Source organism: Lynx canadensis, chromosome Y (genome assembly GCF_007474595.2).
Source record: "Lynx canadensis isolate LIC74 chromosome Y, mLynCan4.pri.v2, whole genome shotgun sequence".
Lineage (NCBI taxonomy): Eukaryota > Metazoa > Chordata > Mammalia > Carnivora > Felidae > Lynx > Lynx canadensis.
In genome coordinates this window covers 1,270,007-1,288,081 of record NC_050200.1, presented here as the reverse complement: position 1 = coordinate 1,288,081, position 18,075 = coordinate 1,270,007, and the positions used below count along the sequence as shown (strand labels likewise).

At 36.3% G+C, this 18,075-nt stretch overlaps 1 protein-coding gene across 1 annotated transcript in view; it reads left to right on the top strand.

The window, feature by feature from the left end:
- Nucleotides 1-1,651: 1,651 nt before the first annotated feature.
- Nucleotides 1,652-18,075, top strand: part of LOC115508113 (amelogenin, Y isoform) — a 36,100-nt gene continuing 19,676 nt past the window's right edge. Inside the window, exons 1-5 of the mRNA XM_030306509.1 lie at nucleotides 1,652-1,705; nucleotides 3,542-3,589; nucleotides 4,729-4,770; nucleotides 4,831-4,872; nucleotides 5,372-5,797. Of these exons, the coding sequence (XP_030162369.1) occupies nucleotides 1,652-1,705; nucleotides 3,542-3,589; nucleotides 4,729-4,770; nucleotides 4,831-4,872; nucleotides 5,372-5,797 (612 nt within the window). The remainder of the gene's footprint in view (nucleotides 1,706-3,541; nucleotides 3,590-4,728; nucleotides 4,771-4,830; nucleotides 4,873-5,371; nucleotides 5,798-18,075) is intronic.

The following is an 18,075-nucleotide window of genomic DNA, read 5'->3' as shown; positions in this document are numbered from 1 at the left end:
ATAACAAATTTAATAGGTAACTCATGGTCCTCTTAGAAAGAGATAAACTTTAGTTAGTATTTAGGCAAATTAGAAGCTGCTTAGAACACTGAAGACACAATAATAACAGACAACCAAAAGATTCTGAAAAAGAAAGATGAATTCATGCTAATCTGTGAAAGAAAGCAGAAATGGGCTGGTAATACATGGGAAAGAAGGACCATAATACTAAGAAAGCCTGTTGCTATGTGGAATGAGATAACCAGGGCAATATATCCTGTGATAAGTGTTTATAAGAACTAAAAAACATATGTGTGAATGTGCTATTGGTGTGTGACATCCCTTTCAGATCATTAGCAAAAGTGATGCCTCTGAATTTTGGTTGTTTGGATGGCAAAAAGTTTTCAGAACAGAAGGATGTATTATTGTCCATTTTCTGGGTTGACACCAAAATGGTGATCAAAAGTAATAACAAGCGAACAGAGGACACACTTTCAATGAAAGAAAATATAGTGGTAATTCTGAAATTATAACTGCTTAGACACAATGACATAACAGGTTCTTAAAAGTAATTTTGAATATATCAGCATGTGAAATCAGCTAATTTACAGACTTAAAAAACAGCCCAATTAAACCTCTTTTGCCTGTTAAACGTATTATTGCCTGTAATGAAAGACTATATGTACTAATCAAAATATACTGTCTTAAATTTAACCAAGGTTGCTAAAAATTCATGTTATAAGGATTTTTAGTTATACTCAACACATTTTTCCTTCAGAAATATGATTGGCTGTTCTAGAAGTTGTGAATAATATAAATTGGCCTCATACTTACAAGAAATCTAAAAGATTGGGCATCCTTGTGTTTCAGACTGAAACTTAGTCTTGGTACATTCAAAGGTATGTGGGTTTTGTTCATAATTTAAATTCCTTTTTATGATGCTTCTTTGTTTTTCTGTATTTTATGTTTAACAGAGGCAAATGTATCTCACATTTATCATATTACATGCTGTCCAGAATTAATTAATTAGTTGGACCACAACTGAATGAGTCTTTGATTGCTTAAGTGAAATTTTTACTTTTTAATACAGCAAATGTTGTCTATATTTTTAAAAGTTTAGTTCCAGATTCCAAAAAAAACCTTCTTAAGCCCAAACCATAACAATATTTCTTTTAATTACTTATGAAATAAATTAAAATGATATTTTTGGGTTATAATTTACAACATCAAAAGTATATCTAATAAAATGGGATCATGAACAAAATGTGTACCCCATATTTTTTCTTATTAATTTGTTAAAAAAGACAGAATATAGACAACCTAATTGTAGTTCTTACATCAGCATTATTACACTTTATATTCACTTTCTATAAAAATATTTAGGGTTTTTCTACTTAAGGTTTTCAAAGTGAGTCACTAATTTGGGCCTTGAAGCAATGGGGATTACTTAGGATGTTTAGGTTTTGCTTTATATCCCATTCATCTAATTTGTGGAGTAATTATAATGCAGCATCTAACTAAAAGATATTGAACTAGGGATGACATAACTCTACCTTCTTTATTTGCAATAAACTAATATGAATTACATGTACTTTATGAAGCACTAATCATGTGCATGTTTGAGATGAGTTAAGAAAAGCAGATGTTGACTTATATTTCAGGGCCATAAGAAATGGGGACCTGGATTTTGTTTGCCTGCTTCCTGGGAGCAGCCTTTGCTATGCCTGTGAGTAAAACAATCCCCATATAAGCCAATTCAAATTTCACAAGCTTGGAAATAAAAATCTGCCCCAGTACTAGTAAACTTTAGGGTTTAAGACAGTACAATATAAGATGTCCTCAAATGTCTCTGTGTTTAAGAAACACTTTGAAAAGCTTGTGATAAAAAAAAAAAAAAATTGAGATGTCTCCACCCAATGTTCAGTACAGCTGGACCGGTGGTAGTGCCCAGGACTCTACATGGAGGAAACTTTTGGAAGAGACCCTTCAAGGCCTCCAGAGAAAATGCTTAATCAGCCTTAGCCACATATTACAAAAATGCCAGTTTTCTCTAAAACCCAATTTCTTACAAGTGCCCAACTATCTTCCTGCCCTCCACATCCCACTGCTGTTATCTTGTGGGTAAGATTTCTATGTTAGGAATTTCCTTCTTCAACCCTCTCCTTGTTGTCAGAGGCCTCACCCTTTGGGTGCACCTGCTAAGTACATGGGTGCTTCTGTGTGGTTTTCCAGAATCCTATGCCCAATGTATTTGGATATATTTTACATTCAAATGTACCAAGGACCAGGAAGTCTGATCCATTCTCTTTAGACATAAGTACATCAGGTAGGGGGCTTAGATTAATATCAGGTAAAGCAGGACCCAACGGCTTTTCAGTGGTATAAGGAACAGTTGATACAACCAGAAGCCAGCAAACCTTGCATATCTGCCTCCTCTCTTCCTTTCTCACCCACAAGACCAAGACTGTGCTCTGCCTTCCTGAAACCATGAATTGTGGCAATTTCTAGTCCCCTGAGAGATCTCTGGGGACAAAAGACAAATACAGTCTTTTCTCCCATTCCTCAGTTTGTTCAACACCCCTACTCCCTGAGGGTTTATATCAAGAAAGTACAGGAAAGGCAATTACCTGACTAAAATAATTGACATTCAGGTGACATCAAATAAATGCTCTTATGAAATGAAATGAGCATTTAAAACTTAAAAAAAAACCTTCATTAGCTCAATGTTCTCAGGAGCATGCATGATCCTCTCTCCTCTCCCTCTTCCCCACTCCAGGGCCAACCAGAATTGTACAATGCATACAATGCAGTCATCAGTCACATGGCCTCCACTTTTGACAGGCCAGACAGTTCTGGTTTAGATAATTTTTCAGGCTGTTTTTTATTTTGAACTTTTTTTCTGCCATGAACACTTTGACAGAATAATTAAAAGAATCAGCCTAAATTTCATAAATCAACTCTTTCATTTTCCACGGGGTTTATAATGTTTCCACCTTACCTCTTCATCTCCTCATGTTCATCAATAATTCACAGGTAGTTGTTTCTATGTTGTTGTTGATGTGCTTTTGCATGTCAATTGTGAGGATCTCTTTGATATTTAAGCACTTCTCTACCTCCTGATCTATAAGGGAGCGTTTGTGACACAGTTCTCTTCTTGTAGGTACTTCAAAATTGTGTAAGAGAAACACATCTCTTTCCAACATGGAGTGAGTTGCATTAAGACATAAAATGGTGGATGGGTAGAGTAAGATTAATTTACAACATGGATGGAAGGTGCTTGAAGATCATTTGAGGATAAATGTGTTTGGTTTTTGCTTCCAGATCTTGGGAAAAGTCATCTAGTTGTTCTGGATGTCTTTAAAATAAGAGGGCTCCTCTCCTACACAGCATACATGTTCAAACTAAAAGTAGACTTAAAATATACTTTGCACCATTTAGATTTTTTTAAAGAGGATTCAGTCTCTTAATGTGAAGAATTGGGCATTGGCTTAATCTCTTCTTCTCTCCCTCTCTCTTTTCCTCTCTCCTCTCCCTCTCCCTACTCCTTTCCCCTCCATAAAAGCTACCACCTCATCCTGGGCACCCTGGTTATATCAACTTCAGCTACGAGGTAATTTTTCTCTTTACTAACTTTGATCATTGTTTTGGTTAACAATTCCCTGGGCTCTGTAAAGAATAGTATGTTGATTCTTTATTCAAGATGTTTCTCAGTCCTGCTTTTTCAGTTCTCATTACCAGCTGCCTGGTTTAAGCCTGCATTGTCCCAGCACACTCCTATTTGGCCTCTCTGACTCAGTTTCTCCTGCCTATAGGGTTATAAAATTATCCATCACAAACTATCCCTCAGAGGGTGCTGCATGGCAGGGCAGAGAGTAAACTCTGGCTGAGCAGCTTTGTTCTATTCCAGCCTGTATAAGTTTGGGGAGTCAGGTAAGTTGTTATTTAAGATCTTTGCAGCTGAAATTCCTGATGCTAAGATGTTCAGTCTATGTGTCTCCCTTGTTTGTCTTTACTGAAAGATTAATAACCTAGTGGTCTATGAGATATTCACGGAGCAATGAAAAACATGTTTCTGGAAATCAGGTCTGAAGCTGTCCTCAACCATATACTAAACACAGGAACTTGGAAAATTATTTTTCCCTCTGAAACTTTGGTTTTCCCAAGTGTGGAATGTAAATAATTATAATGCCCATGCTTCAAAATAGTTTGAGGAGCAAAATAGTTAATAAATATAAAATTGGTTTGTCAAGTGTAATGAGTAAGGTTAGTAATTGTTGCTTGTACTGATAGAAAATTCTGTACTACTGCATTCTGAAGCATAATACTATTCTTGAAGAATGAAACTCCTACTTCTTTCACAGGTTCAGATGATAATCTCTGAATCTGTTTACTCATACAAGCTGAGGGAAAATGTTAGCAATTTGAGGCAAGATTTTGTTACATCTTAAAAGAGTAATATATTTGACCAGAAAACTCCTTTATTTTTTCATTGGCACATCAAGTTTAAAAAAGAAGTAATTAATGTATGTCACATTAATTTTTGTTTTGTTTTGCTCTTGCAAAGAATAGGAGCTATGGAATTAAATAGAATTACCTCAGTAAGATTATAAACCTTGTCCCATGACCTTGTCTGTAAAAGTAAGTGTGGTGATATTTGCCTTAGAGTATGTGAGGAAGCTTGAAAAAATATGTGTGATGGATACATATAGGAAGCATTGATAACCGTTTACCTTATTTTTTCTTCTGTAGAACTCACATTTTCAGGCTATCGCTTTTGATGGGACTGTATTAGTGAGTCTGTGTTTCATGAAACTAAATTAAAGTTTTTCTTTGATGTCTTTTTCTCTTAAGGTGCTTACCCCTCTGAAGTGGTATCAGAACATAAGGCATCCGGTATGTATATTTTTGTTTTTTATTCCCTTAGGATACTAGGCTTGTATTTCAATTCCCTTTTAAGTGAAATAAATATCTATGCCACATACAGACAATAATGGAAAATCTAGTTTTTATTTTTATTTATTTATTTTTAATGTTTATTTACTTTTGAGACAGAGAGAGACAGAGCATGAACGGGGACGGTCCAAGAGAGAGGGAGACACAGAATGTGAAACAGGCTCCAGGCTCTAAGCGGTCAGCACAGAGCCTGACGTGGGGCTTGAACTCACGAACCGTGAGATCATGACCTGAGCCGAAGTCAGCCGCTTAACCGACTGAGCCACCCAGGCTCCCCGAAAATCTAGTTTTTAAAAGGTGATATCTGTGTACACAGAAATTCTTGCACAGGAGAAAATGCATAAACATTCATAGCCATAATGACAAAGACAACATGACTACATCTACAGTTGGAAGTCAATGGAGCCAATGGTAAACCTGACTCTTTGTTTCTCACCAGTACCCTTCCTATGGTTATGAACCCATGGGTGGATGGCTGCACCACCAAATCATTCCCGTGCTGTCCCAGCAGAATTCCCCAAATCAAGCCCTGCAGCCTCATCACCACATCCCCATGGTGCCAGCTCAGCAGCCTGTGGTTCCCCAGCAACCAATGATGCCAGTTCCTGGCCAACACTCCATGACTCCAACCCAACGCCACCAGCCAAACCTCCCTCTGCCTGCCCAGCAGCCCTTCCAGCCCCAGCCCGTCCAGCCGCAGCCTCACCAGCCCATCCAGCCCCAGTCACCCATGCACCCCATCCAGCCCTTGCTGCCACAGCCACCTCTGCCTCCGATGTTCCCCATACAGCCCCTGCCCCCCATGCTTCCTGATCTACCTCTGGAAGCTTGGCCAGCAACAGACAAGACCAAGCAGGAAGAAGTGGTGAGTATCCCTTGTAGCCACCACAACATCTGAGAAAATGGTTTTGTCTACATGACATATTTATGTTAGGTTCAAATCTGCAATTTTTTTGAATTTCAGCGACAATATAGATTACTGAAATGTATTCATTTCTTGGCCAACAGAATGAGGGTATCAGTCCTCCTTATCTTTCATTTCTTTCAGTAGCAAGAGCAGGCTCTAACTTGAAGGATACCAGTCGTAATTTTGTGAGTGAAGAGAATGCAAATATTAGAATAGGTTAAAACACAGAAGTGGAAAATCTCTTTAAAGACCTAAGAGAGACCTGTGTTAAAGCAGTTTTCAGTGTTAAGCGAAAACAGCAAAACTGGACAGACTTTCAGCATTTGATCCTAGCATTAATCCTCACTAGCGTTAGTGTTAGCAATGGATACTAGAATTAAATGGATCAATAGATTAATTTATCATAATAATTTTTCCATTTTAGCCCAAAATATCCTTTCACTAATGGAAATTCTGCAAATTAATTAGAAATAACCATTAGAGTGAACTTCATCCTATAAATCCTCAGGACTGTGTATATGTTTGTGTAATTCTACAATTTACAAATTCAGTCAGTGGTTTGCCACTTAGAAGCGGTGATGAAGTAATGAAATGACCTGAATGACTAAACAGAACATGTAGTTCCTACTATGAGTTTTGCCCCAAAGAAAGAAATGGTATCACACAAATTATTTCAAATTTATGGGTGGTTAGTTTTTATTTCTAAAATGAGGGAAAGTGATGGATCATATAATTTTAAGGCTCTGTTCAAGTGTTTGTATTTCTAGTATAAACAGTGAAACGACTATTTATAGTATAATTAAAAATTATACTACATGCAATAAAGGTTTTATAATTATGAATGATAATTATATTTATGAAGATATGGTAAAAATATCCTCTATCCTTTTAGAATTGATGGTATCCCAAATAATGTGATACTTATAGTCAATTATTTTAGTCTAAACTTTATGTTCTCTCATGAAGAGATACAGATTCAACGTAATACATATTTTAATATACTATGTAGAACATACATTTATTTGTTTACTAATTAATAAGGCCATGGACATTATCGTGTGTTCATACCATAGAAAAGCTATACAAAGATTAGTTTGGATAAGTAGTTTCAATTGTTTCATTTTTGCATGTGTAAAATTAGATTATAAATACATGACTTCTTAGAGTTGTTAACTGATTAGAAAATAAAGTGATTAGATGAGAGTCTAGTAGGCAGAAATTACTCAAAGAAAGATAGCTGTTGTAATTTTAATATTATATAATAGATTTCAAGTATTCTGAAGGCAGGAGACACCTTTGTAGACAAATCATTTCTAACAATAATGAAACAACAAAGGAAGTCTGGAGACTATAGAATTCAGCTTAATATGCAGTATATTTTTATGTAAAACATGAAGCTCTGTATGTTATTATTTTATAATGGCACTCTCCAAAAATATTTGCACATTACTTTAAATGTTTCTTTTGGTATCTTTTTTTCAGGACTGAAATATCAGAAAATGAGAGGAGTAGATATTTCAGTTTCTTTTAGAAGTGACACAAGAACCCAATGATTTGTGCCTGTAGCAGGTTTACTAGTAAATTCTGTAACTAAAAATAAATACCATTAGAAGCCAATAAAATGTATCTTAAAAATCCATGTTTTTTTGTGATAAATGTAAAATTTTGTAGCACTTGAGAGAACATAGAACTTATAAACTACAAACTGATAGTTTGACAAACAACAATTTTTTTAGACAAAGTGTAAATTTTTTTGAGTGTGTTAGTTTATGCATGAGTTCTAATAGCTGATAAAGTAAAAAAAAAAAAAAAAAAAGTCACCAAAACTGAAGTCTTGAAATATGCTCATATTACAAAACAAACGAGAACCTGGAACACTGATGTTATAATTCAAATAAAAATCTGGACTTTTAAATATACTGATTACACTAAAAACATGTTTAAAATAAAATCATGTGATATGTTTAATATACTAATTATGGAATACTAAATTTTTTTTCCAAAGAAAAGTTTTATTAAGTGGATTTTCCTTAGAAAAGTCATGAACCTTTTATACACAAATCATTTCCTTTACTTCATAGTGTTTAATATGGTAAATTCTACTGCATCATCATTAGTCTACTTAAAAAAAATTTTTTTTTAATGTTTCTTTATTATTGAGAGACAGAGAGAGACAGAGCATGAGCATGGGAGGGACAGAGAGAGGGGGAGACCTAGAATCCGAAGTAGGCTCCAGGCTCTGAGCCATTAGCGCAGAGCCCAATGAGAGGCTTGAACCCACAAACTGTGAGATGTGACCGAGCGAAGTCAGACGGTTAACCAACCGAGCCACCCAGGCGCCCATCATCATCAGACTATTAACAGATGCATATTAAATCTTTTTTTTTCCTTCTACACACACACAGATTTGTAAACAATCTTTGCAGGGTCCACAGTACTCACAGTAACTTTATTCCAGTACCTTTGTGATTAAGGCCCCTCAATCATCTTCTACAATAAATAAACATAGATATATTGGAATAGTGTTGCTATTGAAACAAATAAAAATTTGATTTTTAAAAATTTGGATTCAATAACAAATTTATAATTAAAAAAGTTGGAATGGGGGGATTTTACTCAATTTAGTTAATATTTATTTATCATCTTTTAGGGTAAGGCAAGATTCCATGCCCTGCTAAAAATAGTAATTTCCCATCCTTAAGGAATCTAGAACCTACCAAAGGGATAAAATAAGTCAGAAATACTGACAAGAGGAGGCCTAGCAGCAGCCACACTAATAGTCAAAATGCCCTGGCAAAAATGGCAGACTTCTTCACTTAGCTGTGCAACAACTTTCCTCACCACTCATTCCTTGTTGGCAAAGCTGGAATTTCTCCCAGCATCTGTCCTTCCACAAACTCAGGACAGATGAGGCCCTACACTGGCTCAGGGAATGAGTGCTCACTTATCTGTACCAATTATGGCATCAATTACCATCACATACCATATCCACTGATACCAAATACAGCATATATTTCCCTTGCTAGTGTCTGGTTTAGGTATGGAACCTGAACAATGAATGGGGCCAAAACAAATGTCTGTTAGGAGAGGAGGAGCTTCTGGGTGTATTTATTGCAGGATATAATGCCTTGAGATATGACTGCCATCTTTGACCACTTCTAATCAAGTGACCTCTACCTCCTGATTAGTTAATTAACCAGCTCTGGGACCGTCTACTTTTACACTGATGACACATGTTTTTTGTGTGATTGTTTACATGCTTTTTTGTATATTACTGTTTTTTAGTTGCAGGTGAAAATCAATTAATGGGTCATGACTTTAACTCTAGGGTCTTCATCATGTATGCCATTCCAACCAACTGTATCTTCCATGATGCAAAGCTCTTCTGGTCAGGTGTTAGAAGAATTAATTTATGAATGAACTTCCCTGGATCACACACACACACACACACACAACTATATATATATATATATATATATCCCTCTATTTACCTTCTATGGTTTATGAAAATACTGCCATTACATTTGCTCTTGTTGAGAAACATTTTAAGGTCTCAGACTTCATTTTAAGGCCAAAAGTTCAAAAAAGATATAAAATAGAAAGCAATTAAATTAATAAAAATAAACTAGGAGATACTGCTATACGTAGCTTTCTGAATCACAAAAGCAGCACAATATTAGCCAATTTCCCTCATTTCTAGATCTTTGTGGAATCTAGTTGGGTTTAATTTTGCTTTATAAAAAATTAGTGATCATCCTATGTATTTTGTGAAACTTGTCATTGGAATTTTCATCTATTGCTATGTAATTTGGCTGCTAATTCCTTGACCTCTTTTATAAAAACAATGTTTGTGTCCCCTTCCCTTACCCAAGACATATGTTGAAGCCCTAACCTCTACTGTGACCATATTTGGAGATTAGCTCCTAAAGAATTAGTTAAGGTTAAATTAAGTGATAACAGTTGGACTCTGACCTGATAGGATTACTGTCCTTTTAAGAAGATGCTCCAGAGACCTCTCTTCCCTACACAAGCACATATACACAGAAAAGGTCCTGTGACACATTGAGAAAGTGGCAATCTGCAAGATAGGAAGAGAGTTTTCACTAGAAATCAAAATGACTAATATCTTTATCTTGGACTTCCCAGCCTCCAGGCTGTGAATAAATAAAGGTCTGTTGTTTAAGTCACACAGTCTTTAGGTACATGTTGTGGCACCCTGAGCTGCCATATTTGGTCTGGAGACTTAACAATGGGTGTTATCAGATAATTTTATTTAAAAATACTTCTCTATTGGGAAGAATCCACTTTGTCCTCATCTAAAATGTCTGATTCTTCTAGAACATATATAATACTTGGGGAGTAAGATGTAAGAGTAAAGGGATAAGAAGAAAAGAATGGTCATTTGGTTGCAAAATATTAATATCTGTAAATTTTACTGTTTATAAAAAAAGATTGATACAGTCTCCCTACAAATAAAATAGTCCTATGTTCAAAAATAAATAGGGGCACGTGGGTGGCTCAGTTGGTTAAGCATCTGACTTCAGCTCAGGTCATGATCTCACTTTCATGAGTTCAAACCCTGTTGGGGTTGCTGTTCCAGCAACAAAGCTGTTCCAGCTTTGCCAACAGACCAGAGCCTGGAGCCTGCTTTGGATTCTGTGTCTCCCTCTCTCTCTGCCCTTTCCCCCACTCACGTTTTGTCTCTCAAAAATATATAAAAACATTTAAACAAACAAACAAACAAACAAACAAACAAACCAGCCAGAGTCCCATGTTTATTGGTACTCTAAAACTCTTTTGGGGTGCCTGGGTGGCTCAGTCAGTTGAGTGTCCGACTTTGGCTCAGGTCACGAACTCTGTGAGTTCGAGCTCCACATTGGGCTCTGTGCTAACAGCTCAGAACCTGGAGCCTGCTTCAGATTCTATGTCTCCCCCTCTCTCTGCCCCTCCCCTGTTCATGCTCTGTCTCTGTCTCACAAATAAATAAAAACATTAAAAAAAATTAAAACTCTTTTAAAGCTACTCTTTAAAATATGCACACACTCTGCCTCATTTTGAGCACATAGTGATTGAAATGGGAACTAATTTTTACTGCCTCTAGGATTCAAACTAATGTGCATATATTTGCATAATCCTGGCAAATATAAATTCAGTTTGACCAAAGTCACAGAACTGTTTTCCTTTGTCACTAGATTTTTGCTGTCCAATTGACTTTCCAAAGATGTGCCACATAACTAGTATTAAATCAAACCAATAAATTCCTGATATAATTATAGCTTTGCAGTTGTAAGGAAAAAATTCCTTTTATTGTAAACTGTCACAGCAGAAAGAGAAAACCTTTGCAAACATGGACCATTGTAGGAAATCCTTGGCATTGCCTTGGCTAGTTTACCAGATCATCTATCCTAGCACCATCTCAGATCAGCCAGCTACAGGCCCTTAGAACTTTTCAGAGAAAGCAACAAAGAGAAATATTGAAAATCCAGGCTTCATCCTCCCCTGTGTTTTTCCCAGTAGCCCACTGACTACCTACTTAGATATGAAATGGTCATTTCAAGTAGAATTCTGAAATTTACCATGAAAGGCTAGAATAAGAAAGCTGCAAATATATTCTTAGCAGGACCCTGAAGCAAGAGTTGCCTAGATTAAAACACAGAAAAAGTTTCACATATTTGATAACTTCCTGCAGTGCAGCTTCCATAACAATTCACTATTGAGACGGTACTCAAACTGACTCCTACTATAAAGTCCTGATAAGAGTATATTATATGTACAGCTGCATACAATAACAAAGTCAGGCTTGGAAGATTTATAAGATTCCATTTCCCCCCTGGATATGGAATTTGAGCTCAATATGGTTTCATAAATACCTTTTTTTAATCTTAAAATAGGCACATTAGAAAAATTTTAAATCTCTTTCTGTAAAGACAGTTTCATATTTTTTCAAAGTTTATTTATTTTGAGAAAGAGGGGGAGAATGTGAATAGGAAAGGGGAAGAGACAGAGGGAGACACAGAATCTGACACAGGCTCCAGGCCCCAAACTGTCAGCCTGACGATGCTGGACTTGAGCTAGGAAACCAGGAATGAGATCATGACTGGAGCCAAAGTCAAGAGTCAGATGTTTCACCAACTGAGCCACTCAGGCACCCTAACGGTTTCCTATTTTTAAAGTACCTAGTAAACATTGCTAAAATGTGTCATTTCTTTTTTTTTCCATTTCTATCAACAGGATTTACCCAAAAGAATTTGACAAAAATGGAAAGTAGTGGGTAGAAATTGCCTTTGTAGGAAAACAAGTCACATGTCAGTTTTACTACCATTCCCATTTTGAAACAAGACACAGATAGACTTAATATTATGATCCTGATTATTTAAAGCAATAGCAATTATAAAAAACCAATTCATATGTTGTGGTGATTACCTGTTTCTGTTATCTGTTCTGGAACATGTAATCACCACAACATAGGAAGTCTTCATTAATATTCTAAACTAACAAGAAAATATGTATTTAGAGGTTATTTCTATGAAATCATAAAAAACTATAATTATTTTTTAAATAGATTTTCTTCCTAGAAATTATAATTACTCTTAAATCCAGTGTGGCCACTATCTCCAAACAGATTAAATGCAACTAGAGCACATAATACTAAAGCACTATGTAACTTATTCATAGCTGAAATTTAATTGTCCCCTTTTTCATGGAAAGGAATCTACTTTCAAGTAACACGAACACTTTTAAAATTAGAGTATAGCATCTAGGTAAATATTGTACGTTACAACTAAAACTAAATTTAATAGGCAAGACTAAGAAGAGAAAATGTCAGTGTTTATTGGGTTAGAAAAATCCAATATTGATAGTAACCTTTTACCCAGTAAGAAAACTACATTAACTTTACTTACACAGCTTTAACATTATCATTATCATTTATTAATAACATTGTTTCTTTCCTTGATTTAAATTTGTTTTCAAAATTTTATTTTTTATTGAGTATAATTAACATACAATGTTATATTAGTGTAACACTTTGGTACACAATTCTATACATTACTCTGTGCTCAGGCCAGTAAGTATAGTCACCATCTGTCAGCATACAATGTTACTATAACATTATTGACCATAATCTCTAAGCTATACTTTTTTATCTTCATGACTGATTTGTTTGTTTGTTTGTTTTTGAGACAGAGATAGACAGAGCATGAACAGGGGAGGGTCAGAGAGAGGGAGACACAGAATGTGAAACAGGCTCCAGGCTCTGAGCTGTCAGCACAGAGCCTGACGCGGGGCTCGAACTCATACACCGTGAGATCATGACCTGAGCCGAAGTCGGCCGCTTAAGCGATTGTGCCACCCAGCGCCCCTTCATGACTTATTTAATGTGCACATTTGTACCTCTTTTTTTTTTTTTTAAGTTTATTCATTTATTTTGAGAGAGAGAGAACGAGTTGGCGGGAGGACAGAAAGGTCAATGCAGAGACCCATGCAGAGTTTGAACTCACAAGCCTGAGATCATGACCTGAGTCAAAGTCAGATGTTTAACTGTGTCACCTAGGCACCCAGTGTACCTCTTAATACCCCATTTTTAGTCCCCAACTCCCACTAACCTTCTGGTGACCACCAATTTGTTCTACTTTGGATTCTTAATTTGTTAGTTTGTTCATTTGTTTTGTTTTTAATGTCCACATATAAGTGAAATCATATAGTATTTGTCTTTCACTGTCTGAGATTTCCTTTAGCATGATACCCTCTAGGTCCATCCATCTTTTGCAAATGGCAAAATCTCATCCTTTTGTAAGGCTGAGTAATATACTGTACTTATTCACATCACCTTTATAATCCAAGTATTGATGAACACTTAGTTTGCTTCCATATTTTGGCTAATAATGTTGCAATAAATGTAGAGGTACGTATATAATTTTTAATTATTGTTTTTGTTCTCATTGGGTAAATACCCAGTAGTGAATTGCCGGATTGTGTTGTTTCTATTTTTAACTTTTTGAGGAAACTCCATACTGTTTTCCACACTTTACATTCCCATCAACAGTGCAGGAGTGTTCCTTTTCTCTACATTCTTGCCAACATTTGTTATTTCTTGTCTTTTTTGATACCAATCATCCTGACAGGGGTGAAGTGATACCCCATTGTAGTTTATACTTGCATTTCCTTGATGATGAGTGAAATTAGGTATTTTTATGTCTATTGGCCATCTGTGTGTCTTCTTTGAGAAATGTTTATTCAAGTCTTCTGCCCAAGTTTTAACTGAATTGTTTGTTTGGTGTTGAGTTGTGCATATTTTCAATAAAGTCTGGATATCCTCGGATTGGCTGTACCATTTCTGAATATCTTCTCTTATTCTCTTTTGTTTGTTGATGGTGACTTCTCTGTGCAAAAGCTTTTTATTTTGATGTACTACCAATAGTTCAACTTTGCTTTTGTTTCCCTTGTCTCAGGAGACATACGTTAAAGTATATGTCCAAGAGATTATTAACTATATTTTCTTCTAGGATTTTTATGGTTTCATCTCACATTTATGTCTTTAGTCCCTTTTGAGTTTATTTTTTGTGAATGGTATAGTAAAATGGTCTAGTTTCACTCGTTTGTGTGTAGCTGTCCATTTTTTCCAGCACCATTTGTTGAAGACACTTTTTGCCATTGCATATTCTTGCATTTGTTGAGGATTACTTGACCATATAATAGTAGGTTAACACTATGTTCTCTATCCCCGTGTTCTTAAATTTTTTTTAAATGTTTTTATTTATTTTTGAGACAGAGAGAGACAGAGCATGAGCAGGGGAGGGGCAGAGAGAGAGGGAGACACAGAACCCGAAGCAGGCTCCAGGGTCTGAGCTGTCAGCGCAGAGGCGGACGCGGGGCTCGAACTCAGGAACCATGAGATCATGACCCAAGCTGAAGTCAGGCACTTAACCGACTAAGCCACCCAGACACCCCTCTATCCCTGTGTCCTATTGACTCTACTTTGTGTGTCTCTGTTTTTGTGCCAGTACTATACTGTACTTATTATTGTACTTTGAACTGTATCATGATCTGGAATTGTGATACCTTTAGTTTTATTCTTCTTTCTCAAGATTGCTCTGGTGATTTGAAGTCTTTTGTGGGTCCACACAAATATTATTTGTACTAGTTGTAGTATTGTATTAGTTCTAGTAAATTTATTCTAACATTATTAATTATTATTATTTTTATTAATTAGTTTTGGAGAGAGACAGCATGAGCAAGGGAGGGTGTACAGGAACAGAGAATCTTAAGCAGAGTCCATGTTCAGCATGGAGCCCAATGTGGAGCTCGATCCCACTAACCTGGGATCATGACCTGAGTCTAAATCAAGTCGGATGCTCAAACAACTAAGCCTCAGCCACACCAAATTTAGTATTATTAACATAGTTTTCATATTACAGGTCTTTCACCTCCTTGGTCAAATTATATCAGATATTTTATTTTCCTTGGTGCAATTTTAAGTGAACAGTTTCTTAATTTCTCTTTCTGTTACTTCATATTCATATATAGAAACATGACAGATTTCTGTAATTAGTTTTATATTGTGCAACTACTGAAGTTATTGCAATTCTATAGTTTTTTGATGAAGTCTTTAGGGTTTCCTATACATAGGTTAGTTTTTCTTTCTTTTCATTTTTTGTCTCTTTCTTCTTTTTCATTCCTTCTCCCTTCCTGTCTTCGTTCCTTTCTTTCTTTCTTCTGTTTTTCTTTTTTCCTTCCTCCCTTCCTTCATCTTTCTTTCTCTTTTTCTTTTCTTTCCTTCTGCTCTTCTCCCTTCCTGCTTTCCATTCCTTCTCGTCTCTTCTTCTTTCGTCCTCCTCGTCCTTCTTCTTCTATTCTCCTTTCTTTCTTTTCCTTTTATTTCCCCTTCATCCTTCCTTCCTTTCTCCCTCCCCCCTCCCTCCCCCCTTCCTCCCTCCCTCCCTCCCTCTCTCCCTTCCTTCCTTTCCCCATGTCTTGTCCTGTCTTGTCTTGTGTTGTCTTGTGTTGTCTTGTGTGTTGTCTTCCCTTCCCTTTCCTTCCCTTCCCTTCCCTTCCCTTTCCTCCCCTCCCCTTCCCTTTTTCTCTTTTTCTTCCATTTGCATTTAATATCTTTTTCTATCCCTTCACTTCCAGTCTATATCTGTATTTAGGTATAAGTGAGTCTGTGTAGAAGGCACATAAAAAGAAGCTTATTATTATTAATTATGAAGAAAATAAAAATGAAATACTACCTTATATATTAAAATGGATATTATTTTTTTTTAAAGAAAGGAAAGAGAAGAAAATAAAATAATACATCTTGGCAAAGATATGAAGAAATTAGAACTTTTGTGTATTGTTGGCAGAAAAACAAATAGGTAACACTGCTATGGAAACAGTATGGAGGTTCCTCAAAAAAATAAATAAGTTAAAAAACTGTCATGTAATTCAGCAATTCTACTTCTGAGTATATATTGAAAAGAACTGAAACAGAGACTCTATACATATATACCAGGTGTTTGGGCTCTAGGAACAGGTTCCCACACTGGGTTTCCAGAGAACAAACCAGCTGCACAGAGAATTGAAGAGAGAAATTACATTAGCATAAACCAACACAGTTTCCAATACGAGGAACTTGGCAGTCCCCAGTGGGGATTCCAAAGATATTCCAGGACATCAGCTTCAAAAAAACCTCAGATGACACTTGTATCAATACCCCCTATTTTTAGTGATTTGTGGAATACCTATTGTTCATCTAACACTTGTCTTTGATCAGAACTTACCCTGGATTCCTGAAGGAGCATGTACCCTGTATCTAATATATATAATATCAATGCCTAACCCCACGTGTGAAGAAACTCACTTTCTTTTCTAATCTGAGTCTTTCTTCCAGTTCACTTGCTATACTCTATCGCTTACGTTATTCAATAAACTCCATTTTCAGTCCCTCCTGGCTTTCATTTGACTTTTGTCCTGTACAAAGTCAAGGACCCTCTTTATTGGTCCTACAGGCCCCCCTCTGGGTCCTAGGACCCAACCTGCTCTATCATTCTTAGGCAACTGAGAACTCAGGGGAAGTGTTTGAGGTCATTCCATAAGATGTGCAGTAGTCTCACTGGGAACTTCCTAATAGTAATTAATTTCTCACTTGCCCAGGGACATACACATCAGGATTAATCATCTAATACTTGAAGTGCTGATGGTGGTTTTAGGATGCCACAGGGAGAAATAAGACACATGAAAGGGGAAGGTTAGCCCACTGGTGAATCTCTAGGAAGTTCACCCCATAAGCAGCACCTTCAATGCACCCCATGCTTTCCCTAGAATAAATCCTGGACTCCTAACTCTCTTTACCTTTTTGTCCACTGTTAGGTAGATGTCTCCTAGCAATTCTGGGAAACCAGACTTGAAATGAGGCAGTTCCAGATACTACTCCTGTTGAGGACTAAAGGATGGTCCTGTCCCCACTACCACCCACTGGTTGCACTGGGTTTTTCCACATGTGGTAGAGGAGACATGAGGCAGGTTAGAATTGTATCATTTGTTATTTATATCTGAAATCTTTTTCTCTGTTCCGCACTTCTTTCCCACTGCTTCTTACTTTCAGCCTTTGAACTATTTCTTTCACCACTGTTTAGAAGCACATTGGAAGCTACCTAATTTACAGAATTTGGTTTGTTTGTATTATCATTACATTGGTAAATGGCATAATTCTTGACTCTTTCATTTCTACGGAACTCTGTGACTCTCATCCAACTCACTTTCTTGGTATTACCACAGCCAAAAATTTTTTGCTCTGCCTTAGATCTCTAATGTTCTAAACAATATTTTCCTAGAATCTTATTCTCCCTTTACCCCCAACCTGACTTTTTGCTTAATGCAAAGCTTCCACTGTGCATTTAAATCCTTTCTTTTTGTTTTTGTTGTTTTGTTTTTGTTTTTGTTTGGAAGGACAAACTCTGTATCCATCTTATTCTATTCCTGGTTTAGGTGCCTTCTAAAATGTCAGTTTTGCTGCATTCCCTATTAAAAGCTAAAAAGTCTAACTCTGTCTACCTATTTATATTACATAACAAGTTTCAGCAAATTATCTAGAAGATTCACTCTGAAACCTTAGTAGAACAAGCTGTTGTTGTTCTCCTTCTGTACCTGGAAGAAGTAGGAGGGTAGGAAAATGAAAGGGTGCAAAAGTCTGGATCTTATGTGACTCAGGTAGACTGCTGCACATCCCATGGAATGACCCCAGACATTTCTCCTGT